The sequence below is a fragment of the Ciconia boyciana genome, chromosome 2 (genome assembly GCF_034638445.1).
Source record: "Ciconia boyciana chromosome 2, ASM3463844v1, whole genome shotgun sequence".
In the NCBI taxonomy this organism is placed as follows: Eukaryota; Metazoa; Chordata; class Aves; order Ciconiiformes; family Ciconiidae; genus Ciconia; species Ciconia boyciana.
In genome coordinates this window covers 118,945,262-118,961,530 of record NC_132935.1, presented here as the reverse complement: position 1 = coordinate 118,961,530, position 16,269 = coordinate 118,945,262, and the positions used below count along the sequence as shown (strand labels likewise).

General features: G+C 40.3%; 1 protein-coding gene across 9 annotated transcripts in view; it reads left to right on the top strand.

Annotated features, from left to right (window-relative positions):
• The window catches only part of TRAK1 (trafficking kinesin protein 1), a 139,090-nt gene that overhangs the window by 48,892 nt on the left and 73,929 nt on the right, over positions 1–16,269 (top strand). For all 9 annotated transcript variants that reach the window (XM_072853752.1, XM_072853753.1, XM_072853755.1 and 6 more), the window contains 2 exons: positions 576–868; positions 16,016–16,210. Coding sequence is in view for 5 of the 9 variants with exons in the window: in XM_072853751.1 (XP_072709852.1) it covers positions 576–868; positions 16,016–16,210 (488 nt within the window). In the remaining 4 variants the exon portion in view is untranslated. The remainder of the gene's footprint in view (positions 1–575; positions 869–16,015; positions 16,211–16,269) is intronic.

The following is a 16,269-nucleotide window of genomic DNA, read 5'->3' as shown; positions in this document are numbered from 1 at the left end:
CCTTGATTTCTGTTTCCTGTGCCTTTACAGAGTGTAAAGGGAGCAAAGATGCCAGCTGGCAGTGAAGGGCCGGGCTGTGCAGGGTGGCCCAGTGGAGAGGATAAGCCTAGCAGTGTTATAGTATAAGCTCCTAATCATTTCTGTATTGTTTGGCATCAGTCAGTTTCAAATGATGATGTTACTAAAGTATCAGTAATCAACCAGTGATGTGCAGTCTGTCTGCATGGTTTCGCTCATGCAGCAAGCTGGGTTACATAGAACTTTCCCTTGGCTGGTGTGAGAGAAAGGTTGTTGGTGAATGAGCCAAGGTGGATGGACTGTACTTACCCCAAGTTGGGTTAGGCAGAAATCTGCATGTTTAATCAGCTGTTGGTAAATAACACTGTACAAGGAATAGCACTTTCCTACTTGACATAACTGTGCAAAGATAGGCAGCTGCTCTGTGAAGACTGGTTTTCAGTATTTGCTGAATTTGTCAGGTTAAACTAATGTTTAAGGAAAAGAAAATTATCTATTCTGATTTATGCTGTTTGGAATGGCTTGAATTGAACATTTGTTTCTTTTGTGTTTTGCAGACTTCTTGAAGCCAACTCTAGCAAAGAGAAAGAGTTCTGTTTCTGCCAGCCAGACCCAGTCTCCAGTGCTGGTCCCCCTGATGGCAGTTTGTACAACCCTGTGAAACCTGCCAAGCTGGACGCCACAGCTTTGCACGACTGCACTTTGGCCGCCACTGTGCCTCCTTCGGAGCTGTCAAATCATGCAGTCCTAGCCTGTGACACAGGCATTCACGAAGAGCACTATGTAAGTGAAGCAGTGGAAGATGATGTGCCAGACTGCAGAGAGTACAGAGATGCCTGCACCATTACTGGTAAGTAGTCAAATATTTTATCTTGGGAAGGATATGGAAATGTATAGTTAAGCTTCTGTTCTTAAGCTGTTGGTGAGATACCTAGTTCATGGACAATGTTGCTGCTGTTCTGCACATTTTTTTTCTTGTTTAAAAAGTGATTTCACAAGCATCTGGACTTTCAATGAAAACACTTTGTAAGGTTTAAGGCTCTTGCAAATAGGCTTGACCAAACTAGGATACTATACTTACGTGCTTGGGAAGTTGAACCATTTGCAGTTTGTTTGGAAAATAAACCAACTGAAAGTCACGAATGAGGGGAAGGAAATACCGCAGCGTAAAATTATGGAATGGTTGTCCTAATGTTCAACATAATTTAGATTTTTATGTTGATACGAGAATTGCTTTGTGGGAGAAGGGGATGGGAGAAACAGTACGTAACATCATGTTTTGACTGTGCGTCTTTTTGCTTTTCAAAACCATTCCATTTTTGTCACATTAGTTCTGGAACTATAAAAGTTTATGTATGAGGAACAGCTGCTTCTGCATGCTTATATGAAAGGTTAAATGCCTCTATCACAAAGTTTGTACAAATAAATGGAATATGTGTTTAAGTGTGGTATTTTAAACAGAATTAGATTTTTACTGATGTGGTCAGCTGACCCAATTTTTTTGTGTTTGAATAATCAGTGTAACGCAGTTTAGTCATGGATATGGTCATGAAATGACAGGCAGTTTCCATTGCAAATGCACTGTTTGTTGGCTGAGCTGTGAGGCAGCTTTTAGCTTAAAGTGAACATGTCAGTTCCAAGGTCTTTTGGGAATGTTTGAGGAGTCAGCTGAGTTTTCGGGAGGGACAAATGAGAGGGCTGAGAAAAATAGAAACAAGACTGGAGCTCTTCTAATTGACTGTCAGATACCTTTATCCTGAGTTACTTCCAGCCATTTCTAGAATTGTCTGTAGGTCAGAGAACTAGTTAATGGTGACCATCAACAGATACTTTTGTAGTATGCCTTAGCTTAGCTCAGCCCAACTGCTCTGTAGTTGCTAAGGGTTGATATTCTGAAAAAAGAAAATAGAAAGAAGGGGAGAGATGCTCTCCATGTCCATCCCTGTTCCCTTGAGAAGACAAGCAGCAGGATTAACACTGAAGTCACTTTCAGTCAGGTACCCTTCTGCATAAAATAAATGTTTTGTTAACAGAAACTAACTCCTCATCCTTCCTCCCTTGTATTCATTGGTTTAGAGCTCATTTATAAATGGATCACTCTTTTGACAGCCCTCTGGGTGTTTGCTTGGTAGGTAGACTAGAAACTCTACACATTACATAGGTGCATTCCTGGTAGTATAACTGTTTTCCAGCCCCCTTGTAGAAGGATCCTTCTTGCAAGTTGTTCTGTCAGCTGTCTCCTGTCTCCCCTCCCCTCCCCTGTCAACAGGAAGATGTTAACTTTATGTTTTTCTGTTTCTGACTACAAGTCCAGACAACCAACTTCTTTCATGAATCAAGATGCCTTCTTGATTATGGTTCCTTGAAAGGCAAGACAAACTCTGTCTTACTTTTTTAATTTTTAAAAGTAGTTTTTGTTAAATGGAGGTCCGTGCATGTCTTCCTACCTCACACTCTTTCAAGCCTGGTGTAGTTCTGAATCTCTTTCTTCTTGCTTAGTTGTCAGCCAAGTGTGGTTTACTGATTGATCCTATAAGGCTTTTTTATGAATTATCTGTTCTGCAGCAGGAAATTTGTACTGTTTGTGACCTGGAGACAATGGTAAGACTTGCAGTAGAAATAGTGGTGTGTTTTTCAGTTGGTTGGTTTTGGGGTTTTGGGTGTTTTTCTTTTTTCTTTTTAAATGAATTTTTCTGAGTTTCAGCTCTTTGCTGTGCTTTTTAAAGGTGTCAAAGGGCATAGCCTGGGAGTTAGGAACTGGTCTCATACTTCCTCTGTAAAATCTCTGCCTTGTCAGTAGTACGTGCTGGTATGCAGTGTATACTCTTGAAACAAGCAGAAAGAGAAATACTTGCAGAGGAATAAGGATTGCCAGAAGACAGATTGACAATGAAGACTTTGTGTAGGTCTGACTGACAGGTTAGCACTGTTTACACTTTTAAACTATTTAGTGTGAAAGAAATTGCTCATATCAAGTCTGCATATACCATAATTTTTCTTCTGATGCCAAGCCTTGACTCATCCTAGAGCAGGCATGTTCAAATTCAGCAATCAGGGTAATCTATTTTCTTTTAGTCTAAGACTAACACCTAGAGCTTATTGTAAAAGTACTCTGCAAAAATTTTTGCAATAAAGGCTTGAATACAGTTAAGAAAAAACTGGGAAACTGAGTCACAGTGCTGTGTGGTGATGCTTTCTGAAATGTAGCCAGCTAATGGTAATGTAATTGGACTTGACTCTGATACAACTTAAGCCTAAGAACAATTTATATGATGTGCACGTTTTGCTATTTAACTTTCAAGAAGGCGGCTGCTGCTCAAACAACTCTAAATTCTTGCTGCTTGCTTTTTTTTTTTTCCTATCCTGTTTGCTGGTGGTAGAGAGGCACTTCAGCATTCTCTGTCAGCAGCACAGTCTTTCCTCCTGGGACCTGAGAGCAGATGTAAGGTAGCTGAGGATGCACCTGTATGTTTTCTTGCATACAGGGTTGGCTTAAATACTTCCTGTCCCCAAACCACCCCAGAATTGTGCTTGTGCAGATTTCTGTGGGAGTGCAACTGGAGGTGTTTTAGGCAACTGCTCTGGATAGAATTTCTTCCCCGCTTTTGTGGCAGAGGGGCGATGAGGGTTACTTTTTAGCTAGGTCACACCACTGATCTGTTCTACTATGTGGCCTAAAAGCAGTTATGTTGGCATAACTGAAGGAATGAGCACTGCAGGAGTGGGCCTGGGTGACAAAAAGTTGAAAGCTGACAAAATGAAAAGTTTCCTTAAGCCAGTGTTACCTCTGAGTGGGGGACAGCACCCTAAAAGACTTCTTTCCCCCTGAATTTCATAGTAAAGCGATCCAAAAGTCATAGTTGCTATAACTGAAGTGTTATGCCTGTGCAAGTAGACTCTTCTGAATCTGTGCTAATTTGAGCATAGAAGGGCAAATGAAATAGGACAATTGATCCATTAAAAAAAAGTTTGTGAATGTTTTAGGAGTTGTTATTAAAAAAAAAGTTACCAGTGAAGCACGTATTTTCTAAACAAGAATAGTGTTAAACCTGAAAATGGATTCAGTAGCTGCTGTAGTAGATTTTTTTTTTGTAATTATTACTTCATTTTGGTGTTTGTTAGCAAGATTTAAGAGAAGTTCAATGTAGCCTCACTTACAGTTTTCTACTGCCATCACTTGTGGAGCTCCTGCAGGTAAATGGGCTGAAGAAGACTCAAGTCCCGAGGTTGGTGGACAGTGGGGCAGCACTGTATGACATGGAAGTGGTACTCAGCTACTACATGTGTGAGGCGCCTATGTTGTCCACCTTCTTTTACCTTTGAACTTTTATTTTTCTTGCTGCTGCCATTCAGCTGAAAGTGTCAAGATAGGAATATGGATGTAGCACCATCTAGTGTTCCTTTTGCTAGAAAGCAAATCGAAGTGCTTTTAAAGATGTCTGTCTTTCCTGTAATTGCAGTGTAGACCTGGATACTTCCAGTCAGGTGTTGATGGAAACAGCAACTGGAGTTGGGGGCTTCCTTCTCTGTCTAACACCCCCATCCCGTTTTTTGTAAAGCAGGAAGGTCTGTAATCTCGACACAATAAAGCAGAGTATCACTAACTTGCTCAATAGTCCTAATTTTGTGAATTATAAAAGCCTCCTAGTCTGATTGCCTTTTTTCCTTGAGCATCAGCTGCTGTCAGACAAATCCTGTCCTTCTGGAAATGGACAGTATAGTGGGGATGGAAGTCTGAAATACCACTGGAGTATAGATTTACTCTTGTGACAGATGTCTGGCTGCCAGAGTGTTTTTGTGGGGTTTTTGTTTTGTTTTTTTCCCTTTGTTTCTCTTAAAATATGCATAACAGTATCATTAGCCATCTTCAGTAAGTTAACTTTCAGTCTGCTTTCTCATGTCTGAAGACTCACTATTTGCAATGACTTTGGCATGATATACTTCGTAATTCAAGAGCTAACTGCTTAATATGCCATGTAGGTTTCCTTCATCCTTCTCTGAAAAAGGAGAGAATGAATGGACTGTGATTTAAATTGCCTAGCTCCTTCATTAATTTGCATGATTCATTTGTTCATTGTACTAATTACCCTTTCCAAATGCATGTAGAAGTCTGTTCTCTGGCAGTTGTGTTCAGGGCAATTTCCTGAGGGTTCCTGGGAAATTCTTTCTGGTGATAACCTGTTCTGTGCCCTATTTTGCTTGCAATTAACACAAGTCGATTTTTTTTTTTTTTAAATAAAGTTACATCACTGTTATGGGTCAAACCATGAAATCCCTTTTTCTCTCAGCTTGGAGGTATCTCTGGGAAGAGTTGATACTGTTTGACCTTGCAGGTAGTGTAACTTCTACCTTACTGCACTGGCTGCAGTGGTGGGTAACCATAACATCCAGAGAAACCGACTTTCTCTTGCTCTCAAGCCTCATGCCATCTCCTAGCAACAAAGACATTTGGGTGCAGAAAATTTTCTCTGGATTTTCATGCTGTCTCTATCCTTTTTCAGGCTTTAATGATGTTCTCATATGAAACAGAGCTTCTGTTCTCTTCCACCAAATGTTACCACTCTTCATGGCAATGTCAGCCAGTTTTTATGACTGACTGATCCTACAGATAACTGACGTAATTCTAACAATTTTTCCTGTAGTCACTCCATTTTAAAGGGCATGCCTAGGGCCTACAGAATTTCCATTCCAGTTCCCCCACCCCCACACACCAAGGTGCATGTTTTTGTTTGAAAGGCTGAATTTCTATTCCTTCTGTTCCAAGTCTGACAAAGCATGACTGCCCCAAAATAACTCCTTAAGGATTTTCTTAATACAGGTTGTTACTAGAATGCTTTACTCTTGTTATGCAGAAGATGGCAAAATACCGTATCTGTGGCTGTCCTGTTTTGGGTGTGTGAGATACCACCAGACCTTGCGTACTTGGTATTCTGAGAATATTGAACAGGGTGCTCTGGTTGTGTTTGATACCTGTTACAGGCTGGGTCATTGTCCTCTAAGCATTAAATGATTACAAAAGTATTGATAAAATAACAGCTTTTAATTGCTTCCTTGTATTTGAACCTCTCTGAGTTCTGTTGTGGTTACCCTTCTCTTTTAGTGGTTGTTCCCTACACAGCAAAAACTTGCTATAGCACTTCGTTCTTTTTCAGTTCCTGTTTTGGGGTACTTCGTCCATGTTTTTCTCAGTTTTGTTGATGCGAGAGGAGAGGTGTAAGATATTGCTTGGTGGAGCTGGAACTCAACCAAAGAACAATAAGAAACACTCTCCTGGGTTGGACCAGCTGGCTCAGGACTGTGTTTCTGACTCCAGCAACAACAGAGGCTGAGAGCACGTGTGCAGCCACTCTCAGTAGTTTATTCTCAGCGTAAGTACCCCCGTCATGCAGAACTATTGTACTAGGGATATAGGGGGTATGTCCCTGCCTAGTGCTTTTAGTGTCTACTTAGTGTTGGACTCTGTCTGTGACTTTGTCTAAAAGTCATGAACCACATGAACCGCAAGTTCATGGTTTTTAGCGGGTGTGTGCAGTGGTACTTACACCAATCTCCCACTGGTTTCTGCCAGTATTTGTTTTTCTAGGTATGCAGGATTTGGTGAATATCAGTTCTTCCTTCCCCTTATGATTTAATCTTTGTGATTTTGAAAAACCTCCATCATTTTCACACCCTGGCCTTCTCCTCTCCCAGCTTTCTTAGTCTCTCTCCTTTAAAACTTTGAGAAAGTGGGCTCTTACCTCAGTCCATTTACTTTGCTATTGCTGTCACCAGTCTTATCCTGTAAGCTTGATCTAATTATGGTCTCTTCTCACTCTTCTTTCCTGCTACTTCCTATAAGCAGCTATTGCTAAATTCTGAGTACTCTTTCTTTCTCTAAAGCATGCCAGAAATGCTAGCCCTATTAACATGAGGTAGCTCCCTCAGCATGACTGGAACTATTCTATGAGTCTGACTTCAGTTCTGTCTAGCATACTCTAACAAAATGATCGTATTCTCTGTCTGCTGCATCATTGCCTCTGTTTGAATTTGCTGGCTGGCTTTTGGTGGATTCTCAGTCAACTTCACACAGCCCCCCCCCCCCCCCCCCCCCCCCGCATCCCATCGGTTGTTTTGCAGCTCTTACCCTTTGCCAGTAACTTAGTTTTTTTCCTGATTCCTCTCCTGTGACAAGTTATGCTACCTCTTAGTCTGTATCCCAGTTATACTTTTTTTTTTCTTTCAAAGATTATAATTTTGTGTTTTGGTGGTGGTGGTTTTTTGTTTGGTTGGTTTGGGGTTTTTTTTCACCCTAAGCAGAATTCTGCTGCTACTGCTATGCTCCTTATCCAGCCCTCTTGCTTAACTTACACTCTTCTTCCTAGTATGGTATATGGTTTTTAGTGTAAACTGTCAATTCTAGAGTCACTGTGAAAACAACTGCGGGAATTACTGAAGTGTGACTTTTTTTAAATTTGTTTCTAGATTTCCTTTGTTTTGGGAAGCACTTGTCATTCCTAAATGTGTACTTTATTTGGGGTAGGGAAGCGCGAGAGCAGTAAGTATTCATTGGTGTTCTGGGTTTGTTCTTTGGAGAAAGAACTCCTGAAGGCAAGTGCCTGGTGGATTTTTTGGAGGTGTTTTTTTGTTTTGTGTTCTTTGTTTTCCTGTGGTGGTGCACTTGAATAGTACTGGAAGACTAAAAAGCTACATTTGATTATTGGTGTATTTAAATATGTGAAAATACTTCTGTTCCGTAATTTACCTCCATAACATGCTAACCAAGTGCAGCTTTAACTTTTTCCTTCAATGTACATGTATGTGTCCATCATGAAACATCAAATTTTCCCTTTAAAGTCAACATCTGTAAAGAGCAAGCTACAGGAGAATTAATTCTTATGTTTTGCTTGTGATTCTAAAGCTTCATTGACAGCCATTGTTTAGGGGTTGGCACATTTTGTAGCTGGGCTGAACAACAAGCAAAAGCAGGACAATTGCTTTTCAGGGTTTTCCGTATGCAGTGATCTGTCAACGGGTTTTGGAGACATTTTCAGTCTGTCTTGGCAGCTGGAAGATCCTAATGGTTAATGAATGTGTTTATTCTTACTGCTGCTGAACAGAGCGTTGCCAGCATGCATTTGATACATGAATAGCTGTTGTTCTTGCTCTAAAAGAATAGCCGTGGTGGTGGAGTTTCCTTTTATTTTCTGTTTAATGTAAAAATAAAAGCATGAATATGGTTGCATTTATCTGCAGGGAGAAACGTTTCCATACTGAAGCAAAATTCATTTAAATTTATGGCATAATGTACAGTAGGGACCTAATAGTTTAATGGCCTCTCATCACCAAGATCTGTCTCACCTTTTTATACCCAGCAAGAACGTGTGTGTAGGATGAAACCAAAGCAGGGAGAGTTTAACCTAATAAACAACGACATTCCTCGCATTGGAACTGCAGTTTCCATCAGTTTTATCTTTGTTAGCTCTGACATTCCCAGCTTTGTCTCAGTCTTTATTTGGTGTGTTTGGCTAAGCCAAGTTTTCTCCCAGCTTCTTCAATATGCTTTCAATTGCCAAATTTAAGTAGAGTTTCCTACCAAGGAAGGAAACACGCTGGAAATGTTAGTGCTTTACGTACCCAAAAATGCAGATGTAGGCTGAGCCCAGTGACCTATATGGGAAGACAGTTCTATGGCTTGTCCACTCCACAGACAGGCTTAGCTAGTGCCTGGTGTGGCAGAACTGAAGGAACAGCATTTTTTCTTCCACTTCAGCTGGCAGTCTGGTCAATGTAATGATTTTTCCTGCACAGCATTATTCTTTTGGCTAATATCGAATTATATGATCCTTCATACCAGTTCTCCTTTGTAGCAAAGGAAGGGTTGTGATTATGTTCTGTGCAGCTTCCCCACCCTTGCACAAGTCCTTTAAAACTTTTGGGGAGAAGGGACTTTTTCTTTTCCAGTGAGGAAGCTGGATTTGTTTAGGGGAAAGATGGTGAGAGAGAGGAAGAAAAGCAAACTCTTGGAGTCTTTCTCCTTTCTACTACTATCCTCACTCTTATAAGTGCATTGGTTGTATGAATTAAAATATGAAATGGCAGTAACTGAAGTGACACATGGTATTATATAGACAAGATGATGAGAATCCCTGTTTGGGTGCTTCATTCTTCTCCATGGGCTGGACTTCTCATGCAGAATTCCTTTTCCATGATTGAGTGTGCCCATTTGGCTACCATAAATACCGCCTGCCTTTCCTGTGGTGCCCCACCTACACAAGGTGGGAAGTCCTGTTGAGATCTATGTGTGCAAGAGAGAAAGCACTGTGGGCAGTACTGGCTTATACGTCAGCTGACGCCTTGCTGTGGCAGCCCAGAATGGGAATATCTGAGGTTGGCATGGGGTCTTTTATTTTCCCGTGGAAGACTGGGTTTTGTGCAGTATTTTCCATGTTTAGAGGCAGAAGAACCATTGCTTAAATAGGTTTGGTTAAAGGTGCGGTTAAACTTGCAATTTCAAAATCCTGTCATGCCAGTCAAGTTACAGAAGCTGCCACGGCTGTTTGAGGAGTCTGAGTTTTAAAGGTACGAGACAGCTTTCTTGTTGAAGAGGTTTTCTTCCAGCAGTTTGACCTTGCAGTCAGCAATGAGACTTTTATGATATGTAGGATGCTAAGACTATCTTTCCCTATGGGCAAGTCAGGGAATTGGGAGGACAGTGAATTTTCTTTTTATTAGAAGTAATTTTCTTTGCCCAGAAGCTAATCAGACACTTTACATTAGAACATACACATTGTGTGTGTACAGTCCTGAGTTCAGCAGTAGTATTTGTAAGACTTCAGTACAATTAGCCATATTCTAGGCATCCTAGAACTGAAATTTAATAGGAATATGGTGAGTTCTGGGGTTTTGCCTGTTACAGGTGTATGTGCAGAGTAATTGTTAAATAATGTTCAAGAAATACTTGTAATTCTGGACCCCAGTTAATACTTGAAGCCTGTTTCTGTGTGGGCCTCTAGAGCTCAAATAATGGATGACTACAGGCTATGTTTCCCTCTTCAGTAGACTAGCTAGCAGCCTAATTGCAGGGTTGAAGTTTTGTATCTACCATTTTGCTTTTCACTTTTATGTAGATCTGCTCACAATGATAATGACTAGTTCATTCTGTTCCATGATTGCCTAAATGGACAGAAAGCATTGGGAAAATGAGGCTATTGGGCTGCTTCAAGCAGCCAGGAAATATCTGCTGGAAAAGCATTTAGAGGAAGACCATCTTTCTTGCGTCCAACCCTGGAATATGATTAGACTTTAGGCTTGTGGTCTGCTGAGAAAGAAGAATCCTAATGTAGTCATGGCCTCTTGGTTGGTTGTTGAGCTAGAGTAGGTGACTTTTTTTCTCAGAAGGAGTTTCCAGAATTTTCTTGGCCCAATGGAATGGAATGACATTATGGAGTTGCGTATTTCTTTACACTTTTAAAAATGGGGGAGATACTGAGAATTTTTAACAGGGAACTTCCTACTTAAATAGTAGAAAATGTAATGCTCTCTTGTGTTGATGGTATGTGTACGGTAGAATTTTATGTCATTTTACATATAGGGATACAAAATTTGCCAAGTGCTAACTGATCCTTGGCTTCTGAGAAGGGACACAGACTTTCAGTTTGTGTTCTCTGTGTGTAGATGTATCATGTGAAGCAAAACCAGCAGTCAAGATTCACTGGTGTTTAGCATGACATAGCCTCAAGTTGATGAACTTTAATTTCGTGCATTACATGTGGCTGGACTTTAGCCTCCATGCGGTAGCCCCGTTCTGCAGAACTTTCCTTTTACTTAACTAGTAGGGAGCCAGCACTGGAATTGACCCTTTTCAGGTATTGTGTGCTTTTTTAAAAAATAATTTGCTATTTATTGACCAGCCATTTTCAAAGAGTTTTTAAGTTTCTCTGTTTTAAATTTTAGAGAGCTAAGCATCAAGGGGAAGTGTAACGAGTGTGTGGGGAAATGGGACAGGACTGAAAACCAGAGAGAGGAATAGGTGGCTCCATATTAGACTGAAGAAGTCTTCCTGCTTTCTCCAGAGTTTCCTTGTTTCTCTCATCTTATTTTTATTTCTGTGCTCTTATCTACTTCCCTTTCCCCGACTGCCTCAAAAAGTTGTGACAAGTTATGAAGTTTTAAATCTGTTGTGGGAAATGAAAGAATTTGCCTGGAAGTGACTATGGAGGCCTCTTCTCCCTGCTTACTCCCACTTACTGTGCTTCTCCCACTTACTGTGCTTTTTAAATGGATAGAGGTGTTGGCTAGAAGACAGGGAACAGATGAAAAAGATGAAATAGTCAAAGGTATCCAGATCAGCAAGTCTAATAAAAATTCCTCTAAGAAAATGTAAACAAGCTGAAACAACCAGTGAACCTTTAGTGGCTGTCTTAAGTTAGGAGGGAGGTGGTGGAGGGGTTTAAGATGCTCAGAGAAGGGGAAATACGCCAGTCAGTCAAATGGCAATGTATGAAAAGATAGGGTACAAGCTAATAAGTAATCCATTAATAGTTACCCAGGAGATACTGAAGTAGGAAGAAAAAAAAGCAGAAGAGAGCTCAGTTGGAGTGTTCAGCCCAGTTTTGCATCTTCTTTATTGGAAGGGTGGATTAGAAACTGAAGCAACAAAATCAGCAGAGAAAAAAGCAAAGTCTCTGAAAGAACTTGGTTTAATGTAATTTAGAAAACATACAGAGGAATAACGTCAAAAACTCCTGTAAAGCAGACTGAGGAACTTCTTTATCTTCTGAGGAATAGGGCATGGAGGAAGATATTTTGCAGCAAAAAGACGTGAGCGTGTTTTGTACATGTGCCACATATAAGCTATGAAGATAGCAAAGCACTAGAATGCATTACTTGCAAAAAGAATATGGAAAATAATTAACAAATTTTCTTTGTTTATATATAATTATTTCTACAAAGTGCTGAAAGCTGCAGGCTCCTACAGTATGCAAGAGCGTTAGAAAATCTTTTTCTGAATTCTTTTCTTCCAAAAGCAGAACCTGGAATGACCCACACTTGAGTAAGAATTGTGAGTTCATAATTCATTTAGCTATTTTAAGTTTTTGTAATTTGCTTGTAGAAGTTTCTGTTTGCTAAGGATGTCCAGAAAACTGCAAGTTTAAAATCGCTTAGAGTAAAAAACCCAAAATCTTTAACAGAGCAACTTATGCGAATATAGTTCGACTGTATTTTGTTGTGTCATTTTTATTACTGATCAATTAATTCTTAGGCTCATGGTGTTATGTTTACCTCAGTAAAATGAAGGTACCATTTAGGACAAGAGGAGGTGCAACAGTTTTATGCCTGCTGGACTTCAGTTAACTTAATCATAAAATGTAAATGATGTCTCTGAGTAGAGAACTTATTTAACTTAGTTATCTTCACAGTTTAATCAGAAATATTAATAAAAAATATCTGGAAGCACAGTCGGGGTCTTCTATAAAATATAACTGGTGTTTCAGGATGGGGGATGGCATTAGTCTGCGTACCTGCTCGTAACAAGTGCCTGCACCTCGGGAAAGGGAGAGGAGGAAGAGTGAAGGGGAAGACTGCGTAACTGTAGCACTGAGAATATTGCTCTGATTTAAATGGTGAACTAAAGTTTAGTCATACACAAGTGTAATTCCAGTGTCCTATTCTTCTAAATAGGCAATTACATCAGAGCCTGCCTCTGTTTCCTGCTGGTATACAGATTTTAAAATCGCAATAGGAGTTGATGACAATAGCATCATAATAATTTGCCTTGCCAGTTCCTCATTAATATTTTTTCCAGTTGTTAGGTCTTTTGAATTGCTCAGAAACACAAAAGATTTGTTATATGATAGAGTAGAAAAATTGTCTTGGTTGACTTGTATTCTACTATAATTCTTAGTTATTTACTGTCTGTCTGGTGGATTTCTTTTCCACAATAAAACTGTATGGGCTTCTTTTGTGTATGTCCATGTTTGGGGTCTGGGTTTTTTGTGGGGGATTTTTTCCTCCTAAATTTTATTGGTAACTTCTTTTGCATTCCATTTTCTGCTACTTTTTACGACACAGAAACCATTTTACTTCTCTGCACAAAATTATTTGCCTGAAACTTTCCGTTTATAAAGTCAGTCCATTTCTTTTGAAATACTAAGTAAAAGCGGAAAGACACTAAGGGTTTGAATTTTTCAAACATTTTTATTTCCTTCTTCCCAAGAAGACCTCCTCAGTCGGGCTGTGTAAACTTAATTCGTCACAAGAGGCGAACTAACATTTCAGCCAAAATAACCCCCAAAAAACAACCCCAGCAAAAAACCAAACCCCACATTCTTGACAGTGAGAGCAATTAGGTAATCCAAAGATATATATCTATAATCTACATATCTCTGTATATGTAGATATAGATACATAAAAAATCTTTATGTGTATGCATGTACACACACATATATCTTTTAACGTTTAGTTGACATCAACAGGTATTTTTTAGAAAATCAGCTGGCTTTTCTGAACTCAGATGGTTGCAGGCACTAAGATGGATGTTGTCAGCAATTAAAAAGGTAGCCGGGGAAGAAGAAGGGTTTGTAGTTACAGGTTAGTTCTCAGCTTTGGAAACATGGGAAATGGGTCTTTTTTTCTCTGTGTAAGTTCATAGTTCTCTGAGAGGGCTGCAAGGACCTCTTAAAGTGATGTGTGCAGGCTGACTCTCGCATTGCATGGAGCTCCATAAAAATAGCATTGCTACACATGTGGGTGCCTAATCCTACTAACTTTTGCACATCCACTTCTGCAGTGAGGTTTGGAGAACACTTACGTATGTACAAGAGTTAGCAGAACAGCCTGGATGAAAGCAGTGGAGAATACCTCCTGATAGGTAATAGCAGACTCCTTGAACCATAAGGTCTAATGCAACTTTCCCAAGTGGATTTTTGTTTTAATCAACAGGATCTTGTAAAGGATATAGGCAGGAGATTAACAGTATGAGTTCATCTTTGTATCCTCTGCCCTGTTGTCTAAGAGAATAGTAACGTTCTTGCTGTCTGTAGTGCTTGGGATGATGCATATGACAATGCAATTTCTGGATTAGAAAGATAAAGAAAGAGGTAATTGATGGTCTATAGAAAAGTATGTGTTACTTCCGCATTCCCCCCTCCCTTCCCTCCCCTGAGAGCGGTTAATTCCACTAGCTTGCAGTGGAATTGCAGGTCTGCATCAGTCCTGCAATAATCCTGCAAAGAGTTTGTCTCTTAGGAAAATAGGTGTCTTCATCAGGGAGCAGAGAGAGCAGGGCTGCCTCACTGCCCTGCTGGCAGTTGAGTGTGACCACAGGTTGGGAAGGGCAGGATCCTTGTTGACAGAGCCCAGTCCCTTTGTTCCTGAGCAGGGCAAAGGTGCTGGCAGTAACGGTTAAAATTGACTCTCCAGTGATCATCAGACAAACGCCAGGTACTGAGCAGGTCTGTAGCCAAGCCAGGAAGCCCAGGCGATGAGTCAGCATCAGCCCGGGACGGAGCTGGGCACAGACCTACCCTACAGCACTGCACAGGGGAGGACAGGGGGCTTGAGTTTAAATGAGGCTCCTGGGCCACTGCACAGAGGGTCCTGGGTGGGGTCCCTGATGACCCTGGTCATCAGGGCAGTAAAGGCCTATGGGCGCACTCAGAGCCTTGACAATCTTTGCTATTTACTGTGCAGTGAGTCTTAGCAACAGTTGCAAGAGTTATGGCACTGGTTAAAGATGGAGCTGCATTGCACAGCATGTGAGCAGCCTTTCTTAGTGCTTGCTCTTCCAAAATAGGTTTAGATAGCTCTTTCTTATTTTGCGGGGGGTGGGGGAGGGGGTGGGAGTGGTGGGGCTGGGGCTGTGGTGGTCTTTTCTTTTTGTCCTGGCATGGAAATGGGAATGCGGATGATGCACTAAGTATTTACAGAAAACATACAGGTGTTGCTCTGTTTCTTAATTATTTAGCAAGACATTGTAGTTAATTTTATATGGAAATTAAAATGTATATATTTAAAATGATCATGCCTGTTTTGGGTGGTCACACACACACAAAATTCTTCATTATAGAATAATATAGGTTGGAAAGTACCTCTGGAGGGCATCTGTTCTGACTTCTACTCAAAGCAGGTCTTTTCAAGTGAGTGCTCATGGCCTTGTTTAGTTGAGTTGTCAATCTTTCCAAAGATGGGAGATTTCCCAGCCTCTCTGCGCCCCTGTTCCCATGTTTGACCATCCTTACGGTGAAGAAGTTTTTATGTTGAATTGGAGTTTTCTGTATTAAAACTTCTCAGCTCCCTCTTGTCCTAAATTTAAATATCCAGTTTTAATTGCAACATTTTTGCAGTTGTTAATGGCTGTTGGTATCCATTTTTAAAACTGTGTGTAAACTTGACATATTTGTGAACATGAGGGACTGATATCACAGAATGCAGGTCGAGATAGTGTTGAAAAGTTCCCTAAAAGTTCTTGTGGCCAACTTTACCAGTGCATCTTAGGTGTGAACTGTGACACTGTTTGTTATTGCAATCCTGGATTTCTTTTTCTTGAGAAAAATCTGCCAACAGCAAAGGCAAAAAAATACAGTGGTACTGAACTGTGGTCAAATACCGAGTTAAGGAGATATGTAAAGCTTGCAAGCTAAAAATAATCTGTCAGGTAGAACATAAAAAATGTAAATTCCTGTATGCACTAATCCTTTCTCCGTACCCAGGTTGTAACTACCCTGTCTTGGTCAATGCTCATTTGTTCTCTATTCTCCCCACCCTGCTTCTAGAGTCCTTGCTTCTAGAGGTTGGGCTTTTTGTCCCTAAGAGCATGCCCTTGTATTTTCTGCTAGTAAATGTGCTCTTTGGGGATCATTTGTGCTAGTCATTATCTTCTAAACCAGTTAGTATCTAGCTGTTTTCTACATGCAGAAAAATCTTGCTGATGCCAAAACAAACTGACATCTTTGCTAGCTTGTATGTATAGTACTCAATTTAAAGTAACTAACAGAGATTGTCCTCTTTCTCTTACCAGATGTGTGCAATAGTACCAATCTTCCTGAAGTTGAAATCATCAGTCTACTGGAAGAGCAGCTGCCTCATTATAAGCTAAGAGCAGATACAATCTATGGTTATGACCACGACGACTGGCTTCATACACCTCTCATTTCCCCTGATGTGAATATTGACTTAACAACTGAGCAAATAGAAGAGACCTTGAAATACTTCCGTAAGTCAAAAATTCAGAAATTGTACTGAGGAACAAATAAGTGCTATTTTTTTACTTCT